General features: G+C 41.7%; 1 protein-coding gene across 1 annotated transcript in view; it reads right to left on the bottom strand.

Annotated features, from left to right (window-relative positions):
• Window positions 1-5,008: 5,008 nt before the first annotated feature.
• FBN1 (fibrillin 1) overlaps window positions 5,009-26,837 on the bottom strand; it is a 238,356-nt gene continuing 216,527 nt past the window's right edge. Inside the window, exons 57-66 of the mRNA XM_030814124.1 lie at window positions 25,093-25,218; window positions 24,313-24,519; window positions 22,498-22,623; window positions 22,128-22,250; window positions 18,703-18,819; window positions 18,309-18,437; window positions 17,439-17,558; window positions 12,274-12,505; window positions 9,298-9,472; window positions 5,009-8,064 (exon numbers count right to left, since the gene is read on the bottom strand). Coding sequence (XP_030669984.1) covers window positions 7,675-8,064; window positions 9,298-9,472; window positions 12,274-12,505; window positions 17,439-17,558; window positions 18,309-18,437; window positions 18,703-18,819; window positions 22,128-22,250; window positions 22,498-22,623; window positions 24,313-24,519; window positions 25,093-25,218 — 1,745 coding nt within the window. The 3' untranslated portion in view covers window positions 5,009-7,674. The remainder of the gene's footprint in view (window positions 8,065-9,297; window positions 9,473-12,273; window positions 12,506-17,438; window positions 17,559-18,308; window positions 18,438-18,702; window positions 18,820-22,127; window positions 22,251-22,497; window positions 22,624-24,312; window positions 24,520-25,092; window positions 25,219-26,837) is intronic.

Here is a 26,837-nt window from a genome sequence, read left to right as displayed (position 1 = left end):
TCTAACATGCAACCAAGTTTGAGAACAATTGCTGTGGATTCCTTATAGTGAAAAAGTGGAGAATATTTATTTATTTATTATTTATTTGTATGAGGGCAATTAATATAGCTGGTACAACAAGAAGTTCCCAGATATCAATGGTTTACTACAAGAAAGTTTATTTCTTGTGAGTGTGGTTGATTGCATAAGCGTTTTCTCAGCTAGACCTGAAAATGGTATACATCACTTCTCCTGACTTCCCGCTGGTTAGAATCACATCACCCAGCTCCAACCTAACTGCAGAAGAAGTTAGGATATGCCATCTTTCTGTGGGCCCAGGAGAAAAAATACAGGGTTGGTGAGCTTGTAGTCCATTCCTGCCACATATAAATATCATAAACATGTTTATAACTTCCTAATTTAAGAACCAAAGGCTTAGAGTTTAAGTATCAATATTTACAAATAACTTTATATGGCCTGGCACAGTGGCTCAAGCCTGTAATCACAGCACTTTGGGAGGCCAAGATGGGCGGATCACCTGAGTTCAGGAGTTCGAGACCAGCCTGACCAACATGGAGAAACCCTGTCTCTACTAAAAATACAAAATTAGCTGGGCGTGGTGGCGGGCACCTGTAATCCCAGCTACTCGGGAGGCTGAGACAGGAGAATTGCTTGAACCACGGAGGCGGAGGTTGCAGTGAGCTGATATTGTGCCATTTCAATCCAGCCTGGGCAACAAGAGCGAAATTCCATCTCAAAAGAAGAAAAAAGTTAACTTTATATATTATTTTTCTCTTCTATTCGTAGAGTCAATCATACATACATGTTTTATATGTATATTGTTTTTACATATATATGTATATATATACATACACACACACATATTTGAAATAAAAGGGTCCTTTATGGCCAGGCGCGGTGGCTCACGCTTGTAATCCCAACACTTTGGGAGGCCGAGGCGGGTGGATCACGAGGTCAGGAGATCGAGACCATCCTGGCTAACACGGTGAAACCCCACCTCTACTAAAAATACAAAAAATTAGCCGGGTACAGTGGTGGGCACCTGTAGTCCCAGCTACTCAGGAGGCTGAGGCAAGAGAATGGCATGAACCTGGGAGGCGGAGCTTGCAGTGAGCCAAGATGGTGCCACTGCACTCCAGCCTGGGCGAAAGAGCGAGACTCTGTCTCAAAAAAAAAAAAAAAAAAGAGTCCTTTACAGTATGAAATATTTCTGCCTAGGCTGGAGTGCAGTGGTGCGATCCTGACTCACTGCAGCCTTGGCCTTCCAGGCTCAAGTAATCCTCCTGCCTTGGCCTCCCCAGTAGCTGGGACTACAGGCATGTGCCACCATACCTGGCTAATTTTGGTATTTTTTGTAGAGACAGGGTCTCCCTATGTTGCCCAGGCTGGGCTCAAGCAATCTACCTGCCTCAGCCTCCCAAAGTGCTGAAATTATAGGCATGAGCCCACACACTCAGTCTTTGTTATAATTTTTAATAAGAATTGTCTTGGAGGCAGTGAGTGTCTCCAGGTTGCCTAGCTTTGCTTTAACCCACGAAGCCCTGCTTATATTTTGTGTATTGGATTTCAGAGTAAGTTTCATTTAAATATAGAAATTTAACTTTAAAAATGAACTCACCACTGAAAATCACCATTTTATGTGAAAACTACCACAGCATTATATGGGGGAGATAGGTTAGAAGGGTGTTTTAATTTCAGTGATTCATAAGGATCTAGACATGGGGCTTTACAGATGTCAGAAGGAACATACTACAGAAGCATAGCTTGCCTCCTGGCTTCTAGGACCAAGGCACTGAAGATCATACACCCTGCTACTTCCTTCAAGAGCCTCAAAGGCTCACATCCCCTCTAAGACTATAGCTGGGAGAGAGCGGCTGTGCTACCCTTTATTTGAAAGTACCTCTGCGTTAGGAACTTGGCTTCATTCATCTTTGTCTCTACTGCTTCATGCAGATGGCTCGAGGCAAGTGCTCAGAAAATATTTTTTCAGAAAAGCAAAGGAAGGGAGGGAGATGAAGAGGAAGAGATAGAGAGAAGAAATAGGTTGCTCTTCTGCAGAGATTTTTCCTATTTTCATTCTCCTAATCTCAGTCATTGATCCTTTCAACACATATTAAGTGCCTACTATGTGCCAGGCACTGAGCTGGGTGATAAAGCTACGAGGACAAAGCAGGCCCAGTCCTTGTCATCAGAGGCCTCTTATGGCAGCAGCGGGTTACAGGGGCCATGATGAGATTTACTGAGGGGCGAGGGAGGGGAGCAAGCAGAGAAGCAAGAGGACTGACAACGGTACGGCCCACTCTTTCCTCGGCCTTCTCTTGGTTTCTAGAAGAGCAGAGAGAAGCCTAGATCTTGAATCACAAATGTAATTTGTAGCTTACAGATTCCTATTTTACTTTCTTGTGTTACATTTTATTCATTCTTCTTCTGGCACGCACAGTGAACTGGGTATGCACTGTGTTGGCAGAAGATCTGGAGTTTTTAGTCTCAGTTCCAACTCTTTAGAGTGAGAGACCTTTGGCAAGAGACCCCAACTTGTGCATGATGAGGATGATAAAAATCTAGGACTGAGGATCAGAGGTCACAGTTCACAAGTGCTTGTTAAAACTGTGAAGTTCTACAGAAGTATTAAGACTCTTATATATAGTGGGTAATAATGGTCCTGCAAGGACATAGGGAAGGTGTTACTATTATCCACAATAACAAGGCTTAGAGACATCAAGGAGTTGTCCTGGGTGGAATAACTAGAAAGGGATGGAACTAAGACTTGAACACAGCTTTCTGACCCCAGATGTCCTGCAGTATCAGGACTCTCAGGCAGGCACTCCTCAGGAGCAAAATGAGCTCTCAGTGAACTTTCTTTGCAGCCCACGGAAAGGTCAAAGCTCTGTAAATGAAGAATCACTGACGCTAGGAAAAAAAAAAAAAAAAATCAAGGCTGAAAGCATCAGCCTTTAAGGATGGTCCACCTGGCTTCCGTGTCCTCTCCCGGCAGGGGTGAGGCCTGTGGGGGTGAACATGTGGGCATGAGATCAGGAGCCATTTTCTCCTGGGGAGCTGGCTCCACAGCACACTGACTCCCCAGCTGGAGGCACCACACCTCCTGTGAATGACCCACCAGAGAGCCCACGGAAGCCAAGCCACAAAGGCGCAGGAAGCAGCAGGCCTCAGGGAGGAGCTTGCCACCCCGCGTGATCATGGGACTTACCAAAGAGGGATAATCTCCATACAGCTGAAGACGCAAAGGCTAAACAGCACATTGTGCTGATTTCATGTAGTTACAAAAATACACAGACACAAACCCAATCTAATCTGTTGAGCCTTGGAAATTCTGATATACTCAGGTCTCATTAATCTTTTCTGACAGGTCTGGCCTTCTCCATAGCAGAGCTGGTGGGGCCACGCAGAGCAGAGTTCACCATGTAGACACAACTACAAAGGCCTGTGACCTCTTTCTGTCACTGTCTAGTGGGACTGACGGGATGTGCGATTATCATCAGGATGTTTTCAAGTGTCTCCATTTCCAGGAGAAGAAAAAGGTTGATCATGTAGGTTTGATGTAATTCTCCCCAAGAGAGTATTTCAGGGTAAAAAGGAAACAGATCTCTTCTTATTTCTGCAACTCCCAGCACAGCTGCAAAGAATACATCAGGTGGGATACGAAAGTTAGGAAATGCTCAATGGAGCAGCTGCTTTTTGCTTAAAATCTCCACGTCTGTGTTGCTTAGATTTGAACCCAAGCTATGGATTCCAGAAGTACTCGGAAGGCTTGATGCCTTCTAGCTGACACCATAACCAACCCACGGGGGGCACAGAGGAGCATAGAGAGGATAATTTTGCCTTCATTTATGAAATGGGGATGGTCACAAAGATAAAAAATCACAATGAAGAGACAGCAGAGGGTGGAGCTAGCCAGAAATCGCATCCACTTACCTGCTATAACTTGGTTCAGTCCTTCTACCATCTGACAGTAAAAAATGAAACTGACATCCATTTGTAGAGGTTATAATTCAGATTTTTTTTTCTTTTTTTTTTGAGATGGCGTCCTACTCTTCCATGCAGGCTGGAGTGCAGTGGTGTAATCTCAGCTCACCGCAATCTCCGCCTCCTGGGTTCAAGCAATTCTCCTGCCTCAGCCCCTTAAGTAGCTGGGACTACAGGTGCACACCATCATGCCTGATTAATTTTTGTATTTTCAGTAGAGATGGGGTTTCACCATGTTGGCTAGGCTGGTCTTGAACTCCTGACATCAAGTGATCTGCCCACCTTGGCCTCCCATAGTGCTGGGATTACAGGCATCAGCCACAGTGCCCAGCCATAATTCAGATTTGAATCAAGGATTCAAAGCAGCCTATGTCCTAAAATGAGGTTTATGACTTTGTTTGAAAAAAAGAAACCATTTTAGATTTATTAGCAGTTAGTTGAAACAATGATTTTGTGATTTTTGTCAGGTCTTGCCAAAAGCATGTCAGATGTCAAATGTACAAGACCCTCACGTTTATGCAGATATTTGTGAGAATGTCTTTAACTGAGATCCAATCCTGTGAATAAACCCAGTCATGAATACACATGGAAATTTGCGAAGTCAAATGCACAGCCTTCTTCTATCTCTCCAATCCTAACACTCAGAATAATATAGATCATCCTTTCCTAACTCATACGTCACGTCAGGCTCATATTGGGTTTCAAAAAAAGCATAATGAAGTAAATTGTTTTTTTTCTTCTCTCTTTTTTTACAAAGTGTTATTTTAAATTGGCAAGGGGTGAATATCTGTCTTCAGCTATAAATGTGAAACTAGTATTTCTGCCAGTAATGATCTTTTAACTTTAAAAACAATGTCCTTAAATCATTTAATAATTACATTCCTAATAATTACATTTCTAATACAGTTCTCTAAGAACTACAGTTAAAACCAGAATAAAGTATATTCTGTGGACCAAGCTGATGGTCATTTTAAAATCCCTAACAGTTTATGGGTATATAATTTTTAAGGATACTAACGCAGCATCAACCCAATTGTCCTTTATTTTGGCTCATCTAATTTACAGACATGATTTCTGAAGTTTAACAGTATTTGTAATGGCAATGTCCAAAGTGATTTTGGCTGAGTAAACTGCTATTTGTTGAACAAAAATGTAGTTGTTTGTGCAAGTTTAAACATTTCACAAGGCCAGCTGAGTTCATTTCAACCCTACTTACAAAATAATTATTGGCAAATGAAATGGGCTAAGGGGGTAGAGACAAGATATTTTCAAGCTTCTGAGAGATTTACAAAGCCAAGTTCTTCAACTATTGAAAGTGAAATTGAAAGGTCGCAGACAATTGAAAGGTACAGGTTTAAATCTCAGGATTAAAAGGAGTTCCAACAAGAGGAATATTTACAACGGAACAATGAGGAAAATGTTTTGTTACAGTCAGAAACATGGAAAATATGCTGTTCAAAATTGTTGGCTCTGGAATAAATAAAATCCAGACTTGGACTATTAAAAATATCAAAGCGATCCACTGTGTGCCAACTCCATTTTCTCCTGTTGTTTGTTATAAAGAAAATCCATTATTGAATATAATGCAGTTCTGGTTAAATTATCAAAGACATTTTCCATATGCAAACTGTTGTTTACCATATGCTATATATTCTTTGCTAACAATTTTAATAAACCTCTATCACATGGTTCCATAGGTGCAGCGTCAGAAGGAAATTTTGAGTTATATTTTAATCTCTTACCCAAGGTACAAACCCCCTCTGCAATAGCCATTCAGCTCATTCTGCTGAGCACCTATTATAGACAAAATTAGAGATACAAAAATAACTTTAAGATGTTCATGGCCTGTTAGGTGGAAGAAAGCATCTTTGTCCAATGGTTGCCATTAAGCCTAGACTGAAACTCTTCTATCTTGTGACAGGGAACTCACCACATTCTTTCGGTGAGTAGCTCTATAATTGGGACCGTGTGTATTAAACTGGGGCTGACATCAGCTGACCCTGGTTTTGCCTTCCGGAATAGTATGCGCCAAATCTACTCCATTTTTTTCAGCTGAGCTCTTCAAAGATTTTTGAGAGCATTTTCCTGTGTCCTACCTAGTTTCTCTGCTCCCCCACCTTCATGCAGCAATCTTATTTCCTCTTATTTTCACTACCACGAAATGCTTTCCTGCCCTTAGGGATTTAAAAAATTATTTCATATCGACGGATTGAGCCTAACAGCTAAATACTCAATATTGCACTTAAAATAAAACAGACTTTAAAAATTATGACATTAAGAAACCAAAAGTTACAGCAATTGGATACAGTCTGGGATTATCCCTTTGTAATTAGATGAGCATTGACTAACGAAAGATGTTTAGGGGAAAAAAAAATGGAACAGAACACCTAACGCTTGCCAAAACTGTGTATATTTGAGAGGGGGGCATGATAAATCTATTATAATGAAATTCATGTGCTCTAAGGCAATGACTGAACTTGGTATTTAAGACTATTTAAAAGTCACAAGATGAATTAGGTCATGTTTCAGAAGTGACTCTACAATCTAAATTTCTCACAAGCAAGTCAGGTTAATGACACCAGACTCTGCTATTTTCAATGGATAAAACAAGGGATCGACTCATATGTTAAATTTTCTTCCAGTGGTTATACATTTGGTACTTTCATAAGCCACAACTAAGAGACCCAGGATAATTTAAATCCAGGAGACTTTATTTAGCCTCCGGAATGGCCCCTCCAACCCCAAATCCATGCAAGAACACAAAGTCAAGGGGTAAACTAAAAAAAAGAAGAGATTGTTTTATTGTGACATTTATGACATTGACCCCTTGTTGACAGGAATGACCGAGGGTAATCTTGGCATATTGCACATGCTGTGATGAAGGATGCACTGGTGATCCTCTGGCCACTGAGGCTGTTTCCTGGTCCTCCCAGACCTCTATGCACGTGTGGGCCAGTCACAGAAATTTCATTACCACTTGGTGTATACATTTAACAAGTCTTTGGTCTTAATAAGCACCATTACAAACCCTCACATTAAGGGCATTATTATTCTAGTTTATAAATGTTTCAATGATAAAAAATAGCACGATTACAGTATACACACACTTAATTTACATGTAATGTATTATACTCATAACTGAGATAAGCTACTGAACTAACTTTGGTTGATTGAAATTAATGAAGTATTGGAACTGAATACTTGTAATTTGGTTTCTAAGTTGTGTAAATATTACAGTGCATTTATAAATCTAGTTTGAAAATTTACTAGCACCAAATAGGTACCATAAATGGCCAACCTAGTACTTGTATTTGGAGAAGCAAAGTTTACAAATTTGCAAAAAACAGAGTAGTCCATCAATTGAAAGCACATTCCTGTACGTTTGCTGGAAGGATGGCATGTCAGCATAAATGGCCAACCCCCAATGGAAATACACGTCCCAGTTTTCAAGAATCAACACATATGACAAGGTAGCTTAGCTACACACACGAGAAGCCTGAGAAAGTGGTTGTTTTGAACTAGGGTAGTCACCTGTACCTTGCTTTGGTAATACAAAGAATAGTGCTTATTTATACAAATTTACTTGGTGAAAGATTGTACCTATGATATGACGATTCTGATTGGGGGAAAATATAGTTCTACCTATCTATATTTGTTTTTCTTTCAATTATTTGGTCTCTGGATGGTGAATTAATGAAGCAAAACCTGGATTTTCATCTTCAGATTATCACCCAGTTCACCACTGAGGTAGTCTTTGTCATATTTGTCTTCTAGTTGGTTAAGTTCTTTCTTTTTATAAAGTGGAGTACTACTGATTTGTAATGAATAGGTTCCAACCACTGGCTTCTTCTTTGTGAAGTGGAGGTAGCTGATCCCTTCCTTTTGGTTGATTTTAAAGAAGCCATCTTCATTTCCAGATTCGATCAAGTATCTGTTGTGATTCGTCAGAGTTGTAAGAGCTGGAAGGAGTTCTAGGATTCGAACCTTGTTACTGACGTGGGAAATATTGAAAGCAAAGATGGCTGTCTTCTCAACATCCCAACTTGCAAGACTCACATTGGCTTCTGTCTCAGACTGATCCTGGAAAGACACATGACAATGTGTTAAACACAATGTACATATGCCACTTAGCTCTCATATTAAAGAAAAAATGACTCAAATTTCACGCTAATACAATTTTCTGCCTTACGCTGCATATACAATATTGAAAGCATTTTGTTTAGACCACAAATGTACTAAATTGGCACATATTTGTAGTACTTGAAAATATTAACTGATGTCAGGAAGAAAGGCAGGTTGAAATCATTTGTATCTGGAGGTCTCAAAGTGTAGTCCCTGAACAAGCTGCATCAGCATCACCTGGGAATCTGTTAGAACTGCAAATTCTCGGCATCGCCCCAGAACTACTGAATCAGAAACCCTGGAGATGTCTCCCAACAATCAATTTTAACAAGACCTAGTAGGTGATTCAGATGCACGCTAAAGTTTGAGAACCACTGTTTTAATAGATTATGTTCTTTCCAAAGACTTATCTCATTTCTTAAACGACAGCAGATGGGTTGCAGCACCAATACGAAGAACCAGACTATTTCAATTTGATTCACTGACGCAAAACCATCCCCTCCTAAGGACACACCTGCAGGCCTACTTCCTGGCTGTGATGATCGGCTGATATTCAATGCTTTTCACCTGGCTTCTTGCTTGCCTCTCTGGGACCACATGTGCTGGATTCTATGGGCCCAGAGCCAGAGGTCTGGGTGAATATCTGTGCACTTCTGAGTTGACTGAAAGGCTGCAGCAGCCGTAGGCAAAGGAAACCAGGCTGCTTCAGCTCCACGTTATTTTTGTCTACAATCCAAGTTCCCTCACACTCCGCATGGCTCTTTTCAGTAGAGGAGCCTCTAGCTTTCAGAACTTGGCGTCCCTATGCAGGGAGCACTATGTCACTTCGCTATTCTGCCCACTTGCTGTCCTGGATCTCAGACCTTACCCTTTCAGCAGACTTTGGGTGGGTATTTGAGTTTTTTTTGGCGAGACACAGGAAATGAGCAAGTATGTGAAAACCTTCAAATGGCCACTCCCGAAAAGCAGCAAGAAACTCCAGAAAGCCCCACAGCCTCTTGTAAAATAACAGCCTAGAGCTCAGGGAATGGCTGGAGTTTCTCCCTGGGGAGCTTTTTCACGCTTTGGAGCATCCTTGGAGGAAACCACGGGAATCTGGAAGGGCTTTCCACCATAGGAGACATCAGGAGAAACTAACTTCTGACCCACCTCAATATAGGAGACATCAGGAGAAACTAACTTCTGACCCACCTCAATATTGGAGGCATCAGTTTCGTTTGTGCTTCTCCGTTTCCTGCCCCGTTTGGGGTAGCCATTGATCTTACACTCGTAACAAGCCTCTGGGGAGAGTGAATTGTCATCCATTTCGCCACTGACAGATGGCTCTGGGTTTCCTCGGCCCATGCCCATTCCAGAAACACAGTGCCTGCAGCAGAAGGGGAGCATAGATGTTTTTCATTAGAATGGGAAGACAAGGTAGGTGGTACAGGAGTTCTGGTGAAGCCTGCTCCCTGCAGTTTTGAGATACAGCCCTTGCTTGTCCACTGGAGGATCAGCTAGTTCTGAGAACTACATTGAGATCCTCTGTTAACGGCCTCTAATTCCCAGTTCCCTGAATGTATTGATTTCCTTCTACTGCCTATGAAGACCCTGTCTTGGATATTTATTTATTTCTTCATTCCCAAACCTAACATGGAAAGCATTTTGCAGTACTTATACTGGAGAGGAGACACAGAGTGGAGACAAGAGAATAGTAGATGAGGGAGGCCATGTAACTTGGGAGGCTAAATAAAAATGGCTTCTTTTTACGAAACAGGCTCCATGGGAGTGAGCAAGGTGTGAGACATCACTGTTGAGTTTCTTGCATTCTCCCACTTCCATCATTACTTTTCCTCACTCAAGCTTTGGAGCAATTGCTCCTATTCCTTGACGTTTCACTTTTGCTTATGCTACTGAGGATAAGAAGAAAGCTCCGGTCGATAATGAAGGTTAATTTAATAATAAACTATGAAAATATGCAGTATGTAAAATGCATGTATCAGAGCTTGCCCAACTGTGGGAAACTGTTTCAAGTCATTCAAAACCACTAGGGCCACTGGCTCTGACTCATGTGAAGATGGATAAACAAACCCATGCCCAAGAGAGAACTCGTTCAGCTGTTTTTCTTTGCCTTTCAGTTATCAAAGCCAAGTTATGGAGGGAGGCTCAAATGTTTCACAAGTACCTTGTTTTGTTATTCTGCTTACTATTTCAGAGGCCACTTGGAATGTGTATTTATCAAGCTCCTCTTTCCAAATGTGTTGAAACACTTGAATGGTCCTTAAAAGAATCTTTATTTGGGGGCAGAGTCCATTCTAGTGATTCGGAGAGGCCAAAACTGTTTTAAATGGGTAGATTAATAACAATGGGTCATAATATAGACCAAAAATTATCTGTTTTTCTGTAATAGCTGATCTGCTCTTTAGAACTCATTTTTCCTACCTACCCTTAGGATTCAAAATATGTTGCCAATGAACAGAATATTTGTTGTATTTCAAAGCAGTTTATAGGTTCCTACTGTTTCCCCCAATCTTGCCAGAGTCCAATACATTTCCTTTCCTCTTTATCTTGCAACATGAAATATGTAGAAACAATACAATGGATGAAGTGATAAATGCTCATCCTGTGAGTGTGTGCGCATGCGTATACATTCACACAATGATTAAATTTTTAGGAGGTAAACTGCAAATTTGCAGGCTTTGGTTCCTTTCTCAGAACTCCTTTCCAGTATTTTCATATCCCGGGAGCACCACTTATAAGAGGTGTGACTACAAAATCCCACTGGCCAAAAGCCAGTTTAGAGTGTCACAATTTTTGCTGGGAAAAAATGGTTCTGGCAATAAACTATAAAGAATGAGTCTACTGAGAGCCAGACACAAACATCTGGGAATTTGTGTCCGATTGTTGGCATTCTGTGTGCTTCCCATGAAACATTCTTCTACCTACCCAGATCCAAAATGAATCACTTGATGTTTGTATGTCAAGAAATCAAATACTGCTACATTAATAATTTGGTATAAGTGTGGATGTGTGTGGGGTGTGTGTGTATATGCATGTGGGGGAGTACATAATGTATATATATATTTAATGTCTATGTGTTGCTAATTAAAAAGGTAAAATGTGAACTTCCTCTCAGGATAGCTAAAACTAGGTGGACACCCGAGTCCAGATTAATTCAGCAGGAAAAAAGATCCAAACTTTGAAAACTTAACACTAAACTTTGAAATCACTGAGTAAAATAAAAATAGGCCTTCCCAGCCAGGTGCGGCGGCTCACGCCTGTAATCCCTGCACTTTGGGAGGCCGAGGCGGGCGGATCACGAGGTCCAGAGATCGAGACCATCCTGGCTAATACGGTGAAACCCTGTCTCTACTAAAAATACAAAAAATTAGCTGGGCGTGGTGGCGGGCGCCTGTAGTCCCAGCTACTCAGGAGGCTGAGGCAGGAGAATGGCATGAACCTGGGAGGCAGAGCTTGCAGTGAGCCAAGGTTGTGCCACTGCACTCCAGCCTGGGTGACACAGCAAGACACTGTCTTAAAAAAAAAAAAAAATAGGCCTTCCCTGCCCCAACTCTCACACAGACATACCTATAATTTGGTGAAGTGTTTGTTTTCTTTTTTTTTAACCAGGCAAATACAATAAGTATTTCAATTCTCATACTCAATGCACCTTTGGTAATACTTAATGTAAATTCAAGTCTGAAATGTAAAATATAATTTAAAACCCTAAATAATCTCCAACCCAAAGGGATGTCTTTGACTTATCCTAACAGGAGCTAGATACAAAGGCATTTTAAGTCCAGATAGAATCCTCCCTGCCCCAGGAGAAGAGTGGATCAGTCGTGTGGAGGGTGAGTCCAGTTCTGTCATGGGTTGGCAGAGAGGTATATTTACAGAGAGATGAATCACTTCCCAACAAGATGTGAAGATCAAGAGAATGAGATAGAGAAGTCATATAGCGAGATATTTACAATGTAGTTTCATCACTTTGTTTGACGTTTCCAGAAATCCAGATGCTTCCTTTCAAATAAAATAACCTAAAACTTTTGCCAAGCTAACTGGAATTAATTTTAGGATTACAAAAAGCATGGTTCTCCTCTGCTAGGACAGGTAATTTTGAGTTCAGTAGACTTACTTATATTACGAATGAAAGAATCTCCAAACATGACCAGGAAGAGCACTGCTTACCCTTGGCCTATGCGGAAGTAACCAGGTGGACAGCCACACAGGTAACCACCCTCGGTATTGGAACAGCCATAGCTGCAGGGGGCCTGCGAAGAGCCACATTCATTGATGTCTTGGCATCCTCCACTGAACTGTTCATACTGGAAGCCGGCAGGACACATGCACTTGTAGCTCCCCAGGGTGTTGTGACAGGACGCTCCTCCGCAGATGTGAGCGCTGAGGCATTCGTTTTCATCTGCAGGCAAAACAAGAAGCGGCATGTGTGGCAGCAGCCAGAGATTTCTATTGAGGACACTGGATCTGGCCACTTGCTGCCGGCCAGCTGGCCCTCAGCTAGACTCTCAGGAAGGTAAGACAGGCAGAGGTGGCTGGGTGGGGACAGCAACAGCAGAGAAAGATGCGGGCATGGATGTGGTTTCTTGCTATGTTGTGAGTAAACATGGACGATGAAGTCAAATGCACCAGGCAGAGGGCATTAGAGGATGGCATTCTGAGGACCAGCAGACTCCAGTTCTCATCAGAAGTCAACACTGGTATCTTCTGCTCCATGTAAACATCGGTCATGAACCAACATGGTGCTGGTCCGTAGCTAAGATTTAGGTTTCAAGGTGGGAGGGAAGGAATCTTGCAGTTCTCTGAATACTTGCTTCACAAGTGCCCAGCGAGGAGACAAATATCTCAAAAGCAGAGACCAACCATTTTCCCGCAGGCTGCTTTCCCTGTCCGCCTATTTCAGGATGTGCCGATCTGGCAAGGGCTGATATCCTGCCCCAAGTGTCTGCCCCACGTGTCTGCCCCACTTGGACTTCCTTTTCAAAAATCTGCAAAAGCCCCCAGGTACTTGTTCTGGGAGATGAATAATGCCTTCTGGTATGTCTGCTCCCATCACCGAATCGGCCCCCTCCTTATTCAAACCAGCCTCCTGCCCAGAGTGTCTGAGCCCTGTCTAAAACTAAGTGTGGCTGGAAGAGATTTGGTGCAGACTTCACAAGCAGTAATTGGGGAAAACCCACAAGAGAGACAGAAGCTGCAGGGCTGGCTACACACAGGGACCTGCCAAGTCTGATGCTAAGAAGCAGGAAAAAGAAATCTTACTTTAAAAAAATCAACTAGAAGGGGGAAAACCATGAGTTTCTCATTATTTCTGATTTATAATTTTTGGAAGTCTCTAATATATTTTTGTAGACCTGCCTTCGCAGGGCAGGTTGGAAACTTGCTGGTAAGACATTTCTTAACTGCCATAGCCGATTTTCAGGCATACGTTCCTTTGAATGTAGATAGATTGGCCTTCTCTTCACTTAGTGAATACCCACTTCCTATGGAAGAGAGGAAGGAGAAGGGAATGAATGTTTATTAGATATCTATTTTATGACAGATAGGATACAGGTATTGCCCATTCATTTCCTTAGCTTTCCTAACAATCCTGAGAAAGAGGTATTATATTCTCTGTTTTACAGCTGAAGAAAGTGAGGCTCAGAACGCTCTTCCAAGATCTCACAGCCAGCAGCAGCGGGGCAGAAATTCACAGCCAGGTCTGTTGGACTGCAAAGGCCATCCATGTGCTTTCCTTTATACCACAGTGCTTCTCAAGAGATTCTCCACATTTAAGCTGGTGCTTCCTTTCTCCTGTAATTAGTTTACCTTCTTTGCTAAGGCAGATTCATTTATAAAGAAAAAAATGTTTCTCAAAAAATCTATTTTTTCTTTTTTTTAAATTAGAAAACAGGTGGATAAAAGTGGTGGGGAAGAATGCTCACTTGTATATACTTAGTATATATTCACATTTCCTACTTGCCTGCCTGCCTGCCTTCCCTCCTTCCATGTCTCCTTCCCTCCTACCTTCTTTCCTTCTCTCCTTCCCTTCTTTCTTCCTTCCTTCCTTCCTTCCCTCCCCCCTCCCCTCCCCTCCCCTCCGCTCCCTCCTTCCCTCCCTTCCTTCCTTCCTTCCTTCCTTCCTTCCTTCCTTCCTTCCTTCTCTCCTCCCCTCCTTCCTTCTCTCTTTCCCTCCTTCCCTTCAGCTACAGGTCTTTGACCTTAACTTTGCCTGTCTGAAAATCTTTTGTATCCAAAGACCTTCAAGTCTTCACTCAAGATCACTTAGGCTCCAGGGCTCTTAAAATAGAAATAATAATTTTCTCTTTCTCATTCTTCCTTTTCTCTTTCTGTGCTCAACACATTATCTGTGTTCTTTCTCCTTATTTTAGATTGAGGACGAAGTGTGCAATAGAGAGCAACAGAAACCATTGGCACCAAGCTCCATGTCAAACAAAGAATGAAGAACCAAGCATATTTACTTCAGTGGAGAGAACACCCCTGGGCTGATGTCTTCTTGCTCCTCCACGTCCATCCTCCATCCTCTCCACTTGCTCTTGGCCCCAGGTGGCTGATCTATGGAGCATGAGCAAGCTAGGCTCCCCTATCCCCCACTTTTGGTTGGCCTCAGCCATCTGTTTCTTGCTGGGACCCTGAACTAATAAAACCTGCAAGGCGTGGGTATATGAGGGGGAAGACTTCTCATTCTATAGCTTAGATTTATTCCGTGTTTTTTCCTCCAAAGAGCAGAAGTAGGACCAATGGTGAGAAATTAGAGGGAGGAGAAATGATTTTTTTTATACCAAAAAAAGACATTTCTAAGTATTAAAAGCTGTCTATACATAGGTTGGGCTATCTTGGGAGAAAGTGGGCACCCTTCAAGGTGGTACTTAAGCCAAACTGGGATAAGCAAAGAAGTTAGAGAAGGATTTATATATTAGGAAAGAGGGAAGGCTAGATCTCTAAGGTTCTTTTTAACTTTGAGCATCTATCTGTGTTACTACAACTATCAAAAGTTCTCCCCCTCTCCTTTCACATTCTTTTAAATTTTATTTTACATTTTCTCCCCTCCCTGAGAATTTAATAAAGTTTAAATTAAACTTGCTTATCTAGGTTGGAGAGGTAGGATGGAGTAGAGCACAGATTAAAATAAGAAATTGGCAAATATTCAGTGTTTACAGTTTGAAAACAGCATGTTTGTGCACTCGCCCTTTTTATCAATATACAAACACCACGATTTGGTTAACATGTTTTGCACTTTTCCTGACCTTTTTCATCCTCTGCACTCTGGAGCAAATGACTCCACAAGGAATTTTTTTACACTCCAAAATATTTGTTTTATTCTTCCAGTTGGCACTTAGATTGGTGAGGGTTTTGTTTGTTTTATAAAAAGAGACAATTCGAATTTTATCAAAATAGCATTAAAGTCTGAAAACTACTCCTTAAAAGTGGATTGAAACCCACGACTCTGTCCTCTAAAATCAAAGGGTTCAGCATCCAGCTTGCACTGTTCATGTCAGCTGTGGCCTTAAGGGAGTACCGATAGGAAACTTCACAAATGCAGGATGGGCTTTCTTTTACTCATTTTTTTCTAGGGGAAAATGGGTCAACTCCATCTATCTGCCAGCTGAATTTTTGAAATTTACTTCTAGAAAGCAATGAAATCAGTGGCCCTCTTACCCCAAAGAGTGAATTTCCAGCCACCTGGGAGTGAGGATCCTGGGAGGGCTGGTCTAAGAGATCTGCTCTGTTTCTTGTGGTTCTGGGGAAGCTATTTTAGCCCAAGGCAATGCTCATTCTAGATAACTCTAATTGTCAAGATTTATGAGAGCAATTTGGCATTTGGAGGCATTAAGAACCCGAAACTTCTTCTGACTTCTAAATCAACTTATTTTTTTAGAGTGTCCAGCCAGGAGATGATCTTCACAAGACCAGAGCAGAATCTCCAGGACACTAGTGCATGGCCTGGTCGCCTCTACTGTCCTCAGACTGATGGGAGGAGGAGGAGGATAAGGTACAGGAGCGACATACCTTTCCTCTTTTATGTTTTTTTCACTTAGCTCCAGTGTTATTAAAAGGACCTAAATAATGAGAACAGACAGGCTCATAAACTGGGTATTGAATCAACAAAGTTCACTCTGGAAGTTCTGTGAACAATGTCAGAAACTGGTGATTAAAATCAAAGACCTCCCTGAGCTGCTAACGAACAAAGACATTTTTATTAAAACCAGATAGCTAGCCAGAGACTCGCGCAGTCGAAACTCCTATAGCACAGGGGTCACTTTAGTCAACCGTACATGCCACTGCAAAACTGTCTTGTGTAGAATCAAACTAGATGACAGAGATGATTTTGATAAATGAAAACACACCAAATATGCCTTCATCTGCATGAAAGTGAACCATTGCAATGCAGAGCCTGCACCCAGGAAGCAGTAATTCTTTGAGTTTTTGCTAAGGAGGGCTCTGTACAGAATAATGTGGCAACCAGAACAGGTTACCAAAGCACCAAGCTTGCAGAGGCACTCCACAGACGCTTGCTGAATGAACACAAACAAGTGAATGTAACACTTGAAAGGCAGCTCTACATCAGAAAGTTAAGAGTCGTGGGTTCTAGTTCCAAGCATGTCACAAAAGAACTGGGCAAGGAAATATGACCTTCCCTTTCTGAACTTCTAGGTCCTTATCTGTAAAACAAAGTGTCTGAGCTAAATGGCTTCTGGTATCCCTCCAAACTCACAATGTTTTGATTCTCTGATGTGCATTAAGAGTTATTTTCCCATGACATTGTAGAATCAAAGATGACATCAGTTCAATTTAATGAGAGAGTCAGTAGAACTCCCTTAATTATCAAAAGAATTTAGCAATCTTGAAAAAAAACAAAAACAAAACAAAACAAAACACGACCTTGCTGTGTTTCCCGCTTGCGCTCTGTCTCAAAATGTGTAGAGCTGAACAGAACTACTTTGCCATCTTCGGGCCAAAAGCCACTCAAAATAGCCTTTGGCTGGCTGATATTTCTCAGTCATAAGTAAGATTTTTTGACCCCTGATGTGAACATAACTCAAGTGCGGGCTGATGGCTAGCAGTGCAGCGGGAGGGTGGAGGATACTGCGCTTCAGGAAATTATGGGGGCGTTTCATTTCAGATGCTCTCAAAGCACCCTCAATTACAATTTTTTTTCTTAGTCTGCTGTTTTGCAAAGACTGTTATTTCCCTCAGGTTTCAACCAGGTTAGGGCAATTTTAAATGAGTATTTGTTGCTTCAATAACACATTTACAGCTTCAGAAAGAAAGCAGTGTTTTACTTCATAGGAGCTGATAGCCATGCATCTTGAGAGTGAGGAAAAGTTACTTGCCAACACACTGGTTCCACTGGTAGTGCTGGAGGTAGCCCTGGGGGCAGCTGCACCTGTAGCCCCCAATGATGTTCTGGCAGCCGTGCTGGCAGCGGTGGTTACCCTCACACTCGTCCACGTCTGAAAAAGAAGCAGAGCCACCATGATGCCAACTCAACATCTCTCTCTGAAGCCAGATGGATTCTAATAAGAAATATGGCCCCCACACATCCTACACATTATTCTACCACCAAAAACTTCAAGAATATCTCTTCAGCAACTACAGCTAAGTCCAAGGAGAAAATCATTCAGAGAGCCCTGGCAAAGTCTACAAGTAACAATGATCAGGAAATCAGTGCAAAGCCCAAAGCACTCTCCAGGACAGCTCTGTAAGTTATAAGTTATTTGTGTTTGCTCTTTTGTTTTTTTTTTTTGGTGCCACAATTAGAAACCAAAAGGTGTCAAAGCCACAATCAACTTCTAAAAATATCATTTAAACTTCTAATTAAATGTCATCAGAAGAGCTATTCCTCATATGTTTAGTCCACATGGGGGAAATCCCTTTATGGCTCTGGACCCAGTGACCAGAAAATTAATGAATCAAAGTCAAGTCTATTTTTCTTGACTGAGTTATTCCCTATTAGGTTAAATTAAAAACTGAACAGAAAAGGTCTTGATATACTTAGGAAAGGCATGTGTGTTAGACATAATCAAGCATGAGACAAAACGTGAAATCTCTAAGATACAGGACCTGTGTACACTATTTTAGCTGGGTGCCCCCCGGGCTCAGATCTGCTATCTCATAGAGGCTGATGATGAAGGTGCCGATGGCCACACAAGCCACCTCCACAAGGATTCACCAGCTGGATCGCAGCTGAGGTCTCCACCCACCTTCACAGCTGGAGCCGGTCTGATCGAGTGAGAATCCCCGCTGGCATTCACAGGTGAAGCTTCCAGGAGTATTCTGGCAAATGCCCTTAGCCCCGCACAGACTGATGTCAGAGGTGCATTCATTGTTATCTATGAGAAGCAGCGGGGGCAAAGAGGGGTTAAAATTCCCCGAAGCTCTCTTTGTATCATGTAAAAGAAAGTTAGAAGGATGACTCGGACAAGGCCAAATAAGGCCAACAACTCTTTACATACATGTACAGGTGTGCTCACACATACACGCACTCACATATTTCTTTGAGCTTTTGTTTTCTTATCCCAACAGCAGAGGAAATAGAAAATAATCCCCTAAAAGAATCGCTACATTCCATGTAGGATTTTTTCCTCTCCTACTCACCAATGCAGGCCGTATGGTGTTGGGTAAATCCGGGAGGACATTTGCATGTGAAGCCGCCAATGGTGTTAACACATAGGAACTGGCAGTTGTGTTGCTTGGTTGCACACTCATCAAGATCTACAAGAAAATGCAAGATAGGCATTTGAGTCAAGCCAACAAAACAGGATCAGGGAAGCCGCCCCTATGAAGCAGCTCCACGTTTGATTTGGAAGTCTCAAATGACCCTGACTAGAAAGAAGCCACAGCAAAAGGCAAGGAGAGACACAGGGGGTAAAGATCTGAAAGATAAAACAAGGTGTCAATTTAGACCCTCCTCCCCTCAAAAAAATTTTATAAAGAGATCTTTAGGGGATCCAAGAAAACACAATTCTAATTGGAGAAATGCAGGCATTCCTCAACAAAGGAATTTCAAATAAATCATGACATTTTAAACAAATTTTTAAATGAAGTGAAAGATGAATGATTCTGCAAATTTTCCAGAGCATTGAAAAGATCTATTTAAGTTAAAACATAAAGAGAAATGTTGACGCTGGAAATGAATTTGCTGGTTGAGTTCTTTTCTGTTTGCTGTTTTTAATCTACTCAAATGAAGTCGTCAAAAACAAACTCTGATTTCTTTAGTTGGGATTCTTCTTAGGATAAAACAAAACTGAGCACTCAGGAAGGAAACAAAGCAAAGGAAAAATTCATCTTAATAGCTAAAGGCACTTTAATAAAACTGCCTCCAGGCCAAGCGTGGTGGCTCATGCCTGTATTCCCAGCACTTTGGGAGGCCGAGGCGGGCTGATCACTTTGAGCTCAGGAGTTTGAGACCAGCCTGGGCAACATGGCAAAACCTGTCTCTAGTGAAAATACAAAAATTAGCTGGGTGTGGTGGTGCGTGCATGTAATCCCAGCTACCTTGGAGGCAGAGGTTGCAGTGAGCTGAGATCGCACCACTGCACTCCAGCCTGGGCAACGGAGTGAAACTTCGTCTCAAAACAAAAACAAAAACAAAAACCAAAAAACAAAAAAACCAAAAATCCCAAACTGACAACTGCCTCCAGTGTTTATCCAACGTTGTTTCCCACATCTCAATAAAACCCACTGCTTTGACCAGGCCTCTTTCCTCAATGCCTCAACTTCTAGTTGCATTCTCAACTCCAATGTTATTTCAAAATATCAAGAGATGAAATGTTGTGTTCTAGCTTCTAGCTAAATTTTAATGATAATTTTAAAATTGCCGCATATTCAGGAAAAAACATTAGTGACTTTATTTTATCACAAATTCAACCACTATGCCCCTACCATCTGCACAACTGCGTTGGAGCTGCAGATCTGTGCTAGCTTTGCCAGTGACTGCTTCCACTCCACAGGGCCAGTTCCTGGCTAGAGTAACATCTGGAGTGGGCCTACACTGAGAGACCCTCCCAAGACCTGTCCTAGTTCCGGCTTCTCTTATAGTGCAGCCCGTCCTGTGCTCTTTCCACTGCTGAGAGCTTGACTGATATGCACTCTCTGTTCAGCTTTCTCAGAGCCTGGGGACTGGTTTCCCCTGTCTATGGCCCAAGGAGCTTGGCTGGAGCATCATGACACATTTGCTGAAGCTCACCTGCAACAGGTGAGGAAGATGACTCAGTGATTTCTCCTAACACCATTTCATGAGTATAACACATGAAGAACAGCAGCACTTGCTGCTCTTGCCTCCAAGAATGCCCTTCTTCCTCTTCTCCCCTCTAATCTGCATTCTACCCCTCTCTCACTGGGGATGTGCTGCTCCCACAGCCACCCTTCTGGCCTCTTCCTTCTCAGTGTCCGTGGTGCAACTATCTGCACTATTCATTTGATATTTAGTTATATATACCAAGTAAGTGGAAGAATTTGAACCTTATGAGAAAAAACAGGAAAAGGGACAAGTTGTGAGTGGACACGTAAAAATTACAGTACTCTTTGCACTCCTAAAGCCATAAAGAGAACTTTATTGATGCATTTTCATTTTTCATCTTTTAATTGCTGGAAACTTTTGAGAATTTTCTGCCCCCAGAGGTTAGAAAAAATGCTATAAATTTGTTTTGCTTGTTACAGATAATATATACAATGAGAGATATTTTCCCCTTGAATTTGGTTCTTCATTTATATGAATAAATTTATGGCTCTGAGTTATAGCTTCACATTGCCTAGAACTCACAGTGACCCCAGATGTAAAATAAGTTCCACATTTGAGAAGAACAAAACTATGAGCGACTGTTCATTTAAGATGATTAGAATGTGTAAGTAGGTCTCTCAACTTCCTCTCCCCAAACTACAGGATTATACAGGCTTTGTGCTGCACAGGAAGGCCTCAGGCAGTTGCCCATGATGTCATCCACTATTACATGCCTCTTAACTCTCCCTTTCAGCAGACACAGGAAAGAGGTCAAGAGCCCAACTTCTCGCTGCTCTCCACTTCTCTCCTCTCCTCTCCTCCAATCTGGATCCTCCGTGGGGATGTGCTGGTCCCACCCTCCACCCTTCTAGCCTCTTCTCAGTTTCAGTGGTACATACAGCTGCATCATTCATTTGATATTTAGTTATATATACCAAGTAAGTGGAAGAACTTAAGCTTTATGAGAAAAAATAGGAAAAAAGACTCCACTCTACCCTTTACCTTCCTTACTTCTGTATGTTTCTATAAATTTCCTTCAAAGTTTCATGGCATGACATGATATCTCTTGCTCTACCACTTGGTCTACCTTTTCTTCTCCAAATCTCTAATTTCCCAAATTATTGTTAAATATGACTCACTAGTGCTATTCACTAAATATAATGTTCTTATTGTGGAGGAAGATGTTTACAGGAGTAAATTTACACCAAAAAATTTTTGCAAAGGATAACTTCTGGTTGAGAAGGGATTTCTGCCCAGAGCTTTTCTGATTCTTAATTCTGTGTGATATTTATGTCTCAAGGAAGCTCCTACAGGGCAGAAATGGACATTTTCTGCAGAACAAAAATCTGGACACAGCATCTAATTCATTAGGCACAGTGTCCTCTATGATCATGGCACTGATTATTCCGAGGCAGGACCTTCCTGGAAACCTGAACTATATGGCTATAAAGAATAAATACAAAAAACAGAAAGCAGAGAGGAGTTCACCAATTAAGAATCTGCCCCACCAGAGCCATTGACAGCTGGCCCTGCTATCTCTGAGACCGTCATGGATGGCCACCATGGATGCCCAGGGGGCATGCAGCGAGGACGGCTGCTCCCACTGGTCCTCCACAATCTCCCTGGCTTTAGCCTCCCTCCCTCCAGCACAGGAGGTAGGTCCCATGGAGGCATTAACCCCAGGGAAGCACCTCCTGCCTGTAGAGCAGGTCTTTCGGCTTGCCTGTGGAGTTCTTACAGGCAAAGGAATGCAGCCATGTGTCAGGAGCTAGGTGAGGGGCAATGGTCAATTCTACTTTACCTTTGCAGCTCCTTCCATCCTCTTGCAGAATGTAGCCTTTCGGGCATGAACACTGGTAACTCCCTTCTGTGTTTTTGCAGATAAAATTGCAGGGTTTGGGAGCCTGGTTGCATTCGTTCAGATCTATGATCAAAGAAACACAGTGTGACTGTACATCTGAAAATGATGTCTACATGCTCAATTTCCACAGGGTCTAATGAAGAATTTTAGTTTTGGGGAAAGAAAAAGTAAACTCTGTGTAGACTCTGATGACTGTCCTGTGCTTTCCTATGACACTGCACAGACTTTTTAGATTTTTAGCTTTGGGTCTTTTTTTTTCCATAATCTAAAATTTCCACTTGAGAATAAGCCATCAGAAATAGACACTTACCTACACAGGAAGTCCCGGTTATATCTGGAGTGTACCCAGTTTTACAAATGCAATGATATGATCCTCTGTCATTGACACATTCCCCATGTCGGCAAACATCATGAATAACCTTGCATTCATCGATATCTGTAATTTAACAAATATAAATTAAGATAAGAAATATATCATAAAATTGACAACATTAATATGTAGGGGGTCACTTCAGTGTAAATACTAATAAACTGTGTTACTATATTTTGGGCCTAAGAAATTAAACCAGTAAGATGACACCATAAATTTAATATGTAACAGTAGCTATATCAAAAGACAAACAATAACTTCATTAGACTATAATCGATAAAATAATTCAGCCACAGAAAAACTTTAAAAACAACTGGTCTTCTAAATGTATATTTTTATCTTCTGGGTCCATAGAACAGCCACCCCATCTAGACATATTTGGCTTTTTGTGTTATCTCATGCCATTAAGCCTGCCTCCTGCTGACATCTCATAAATGAATCACAGAAGCAGATCCTTTTGATGAGGAAACCCCATTCCCCCCCCAGTATTGCATGCTCAAAATAAGAAGTAAGGTTTTTTTTTCTTTTACATTATTTTTGTTGTGTTTGTGGTTAATCCTGAAAAAGTTCAAATTACATAATATTAGGGAAGTGAGATGAACTTCTGTCCTCTGGTGAGGGGGGAAACTAACTAGGGCTCTGAGGTGGATGACAGTGCTGGGTTTTTGCAGCCTGCTAAGGAAGGGAGACCCTTACTCATGGCTGTACCACAGAAAGACTGGGTCAATATGCACTGTTGAGCATTAAAACCACTGTCTTCCACATCTTGACCCATTTTACCTCCTTACTGCTTGGCGAAGTGCCAATACAAGCACTTTCTACATGGGTTCTCAGCCCTTGACTGCCAAATAACCATTTTATACCAACAGCTGGGTGTATCTGACCTTTACAAGTCTACTCTGAAGTGCAATTTAGCACACTCTTATTTGGTCTCCAGAAATGAGTTTTTTCGACCATCTTATTGCTATATCCTCCAAACAATCATAAATTGCTTTTGGTCACTCCATCTTACCTTTCTAGGTCTGTTTTTTCTTTTTTTTTTTTTTAATCATATCCAGTTCCATTATTCTGCCTTCAGCCACATCTTTCCAATACAAACACAAATCCTTCTTAACCTCCTTCTTCCCCTTTTACTTCTAATTCCCTCCCAAGAAGCTCAAAAAAGCTCTCACGTTTTCTCAGTCCTTTTATGAACTAAAAACCAATTGTCGTTACAGCTGATAAACACAGGAATCATATTAGTGACAGGCCTAGATATCTCTAGAGTTGCCTTAGACAGTCTGACACTTCCTCCTGCTCTAGTTAAGGAGCTTGTGCTTTTCCAGATGCAACTGTGTTTAATTGCCAGGATATCAGCATGATTTATACTTCTTTTATGCAATACAGTTTAGGAGTTCCACATCTTGGTGGACTGGTTTGCGCATTTAATAATCATTTATTTCAAAGTTTATCTAAAAAATTTAAAAATTATATTCTGAGTAGCCAATTGACTTATAGTAAACTTCTGTTTAAAAAGTTGAAGACTCACTGGAACGCAGAGGGAGAGTCCTAAGCACACACAACTTAATCAAGTGGACCAAGGCCACTTTGGCAGCATGACCTCAAATGTCTAAAACTCCATAATGAAGAATTTGTGTTGGCCTCAGCTGTGCAATTCAACCTAGGCACACATTGCAGACTCCACATTTTCATCTGTTTTTCACACAAAAAACAAATGGATTCCCTGCAAGTATTTTTGGACTATAAATGAAGTACCTGCTCCGTTGGTCATGAATCCTCGGCCATGGGGACAGAGTTTCTTGAAAGCCACAGTCCCCTGGAAAGGGCAGATCTCACAGTGGGGACCCCAGCCTCTCCCTCCATCACAGCAGCATTCAGATTTGGTGACGGGGTTCCTGTTGCTGGAGCCGATCTGACACATGTTTTGTAGCACTTCTGTGAAGCAGTACCCTTCCCGATTGTCTGGAAGGGACATTATATGGCAAAGGGGATGTCAGGAAATTTTAAGAGCAAACAAAATATTAAAAATTTGGTCAGATATAAAAACCAAAAAAGGATGTAACACTTTACCCTGGGTGAGAAGAAGCAAGAGGGGAAAGCTGGAGACAGCAGTAAAAGAGAAAGGATGGCGTCTGAGGGAAACAAACAAGACATTCAGTAAGTAGGCAGAAAGACATTGGCCTAGACAAGCTTATAACTCTCTCTGCTCCCAGAAATACAGGGGAATAGCCATGCTTACAGACAGAGGGGCAGAGAAACATATGGAAGTGGATCCTGATCACCAAGGGCTTCAAAGCCAGCCAAGAAATTCCAAACAAGTGATTCAGGATCCAATTAGCAAAGGAAGAATTTAGCTGCAGGGTGGTGCTGAGCCCAATGGACAATCACACTCACTACGGCATCTCCAAAATATGAACATTTTTTATCCTTCCTCAGATTTTGACATTTTCTTGTATTTCAAATAAGAAGTCTGGGTTTCCGGCATCTCAGTGTGGAGGCTGAGGTTAGGAAAAGTGCGCGGCCAACTGTACTCACCGAGGCACTCGTCCTGGTTGGGGCTGGCGGTAAACCCATCATTACACTCACAGGTGTAGCTCCCACGGGTGTTGAGGCAGCGCCCATTCTCACAGATCCCTGGCTTCGTCTGACATTCATTCTCATCTGTTTGATTTTATTGAAGGACCAAAACCAAGAAGAGTCATCTGACCATTTTATAGAGGATGGAGTTCCTTCCCTCGTTCCTTCCTTCCGCCCTCCTTCCCTCCCTTCGTTACTTTCTCCTTTCCTTCCTCCCTTCCCTCCCTCTCACCTTCCTTCCCTCTCTCTCATCTTCCCTTCTTAACTTAGCTTTTGAATCACTAATCTGTTCACATGGCTCAAAATTTAAAAGGTATAAAAGGGACTTCATTCATTCTTAACTGTTTGGTTTCACTGAAGGACTGAAAACAGAAAGAGCCATCTGAATCTTTTATAGAAGAATAGATTTTCTTCCTTCTTTCCTATATAGTTTGTAAATAGCTTATCTCTTCACATGGTTTAAAATTAAAAAGGTACAAAAGGAGATTCAGCAAAAGTACCCCCTTCATTCCAAACTCCCCTCCTGAAAAGCAACCAATTCTGGGGCCAATTTCTAATGTATCCTTCCAGAGCTGGATTACGTATATAAAAGCAAATATGTATGTGTGTGTGCACTTCTAATCTTTTAAAAGCATAACTGATAGCATTTTATATACTTAAACATAGATGGTAGCATTTTATGCACACTTACATATTTCACTTAGTAAAATTTAAATCTTTTCATATTAGGACATAAAAAGGACTCTCAAAGGGTTATTTCAAGTGAAGGAGGGAAAAATGTGAATATCAGCATATGAAAGAAATATTTTAATACATATTAGAATAATATCTATAATGGTCAATATTGATCTGGGGGAATTTGTCTAGATTAATCTTCAGATTAACCTAGATTATATCTCCAATATAGGTTGTGCTTATTGCAGTATTTCAACAATATTATTAAGAAATCATAAACTACAATTCAGTTTCCCAGGTTTAAAAAAACATTAAAGGCCGGGCGCGGTGGCTCACGCTTGTAATCCCAGCACTTTGGGAGGCCGAGGCGGGCGGATCACGAGGTCAGGAGATCGAGACCACGGTGAAACCCTGTCTCTACTAAAAATACAAAAAATTAGCCGGGCGTGGTGGCGGGCGCCTGTAGTCCCAGCTACTTGGAGAGGCTGAGGCAGGAGAATGGCGTGAACCCGGAGGCGGAGCTTGCAGTGAGCCGAGATCGCGCCACTGCACTCCAGCCTGGGCGACAGAGCGAGACTCCGTCTCAAAAAAAAAAAAAAAAAAATTAAAATATCTACAGATTCTTAGAATTATCTGATGATTATTTAGAAAGATCAAAAATAATTTGCTGAGGTGCTTCCCTTCCTTTGAGAATAGTTCAGGGTCCCTCAGATGGAGCTCTCACTAGGAAAGACAGAAAGTTGGAAGGTGACATCCAGAACAGTGTTAAAACAGGTTCAAAACCCCAATGCAATGCCCCAGCCACCCCCAGACCAATTCAATCAGAATATCTGAGGTTGGACTTGAGCTCCCCAAGTGATTCCAAAGTGCAGCTGATGTTGAGAATTACTGATCCAGGAGGATACAGTGTGCGACAATTAATCTACATATTTTCTTTTTCTGTGCTTTTACAGTCTGTTCTTTAATTACTGCTTCAATCTGTATTGTACAGAGTAAAAGTGCAATAGGATTCTTAATCTGTTTGAATG

This window comes from Nomascus leucogenys, chromosome 6 (assembly GCF_006542625.1).
Source record: "Nomascus leucogenys isolate Asia chromosome 6, Asia_NLE_v1, whole genome shotgun sequence".
In the NCBI taxonomy this organism is placed as follows: Eukaryota; Metazoa; Chordata; class Mammalia; order Primates; family Hylobatidae; genus Nomascus; species Nomascus leucogenys.
The sequence above is the reverse complement of the archived record's forward strand: the minus strand, read 5'-3'. Positions and strand labels throughout refer to the sequence as shown.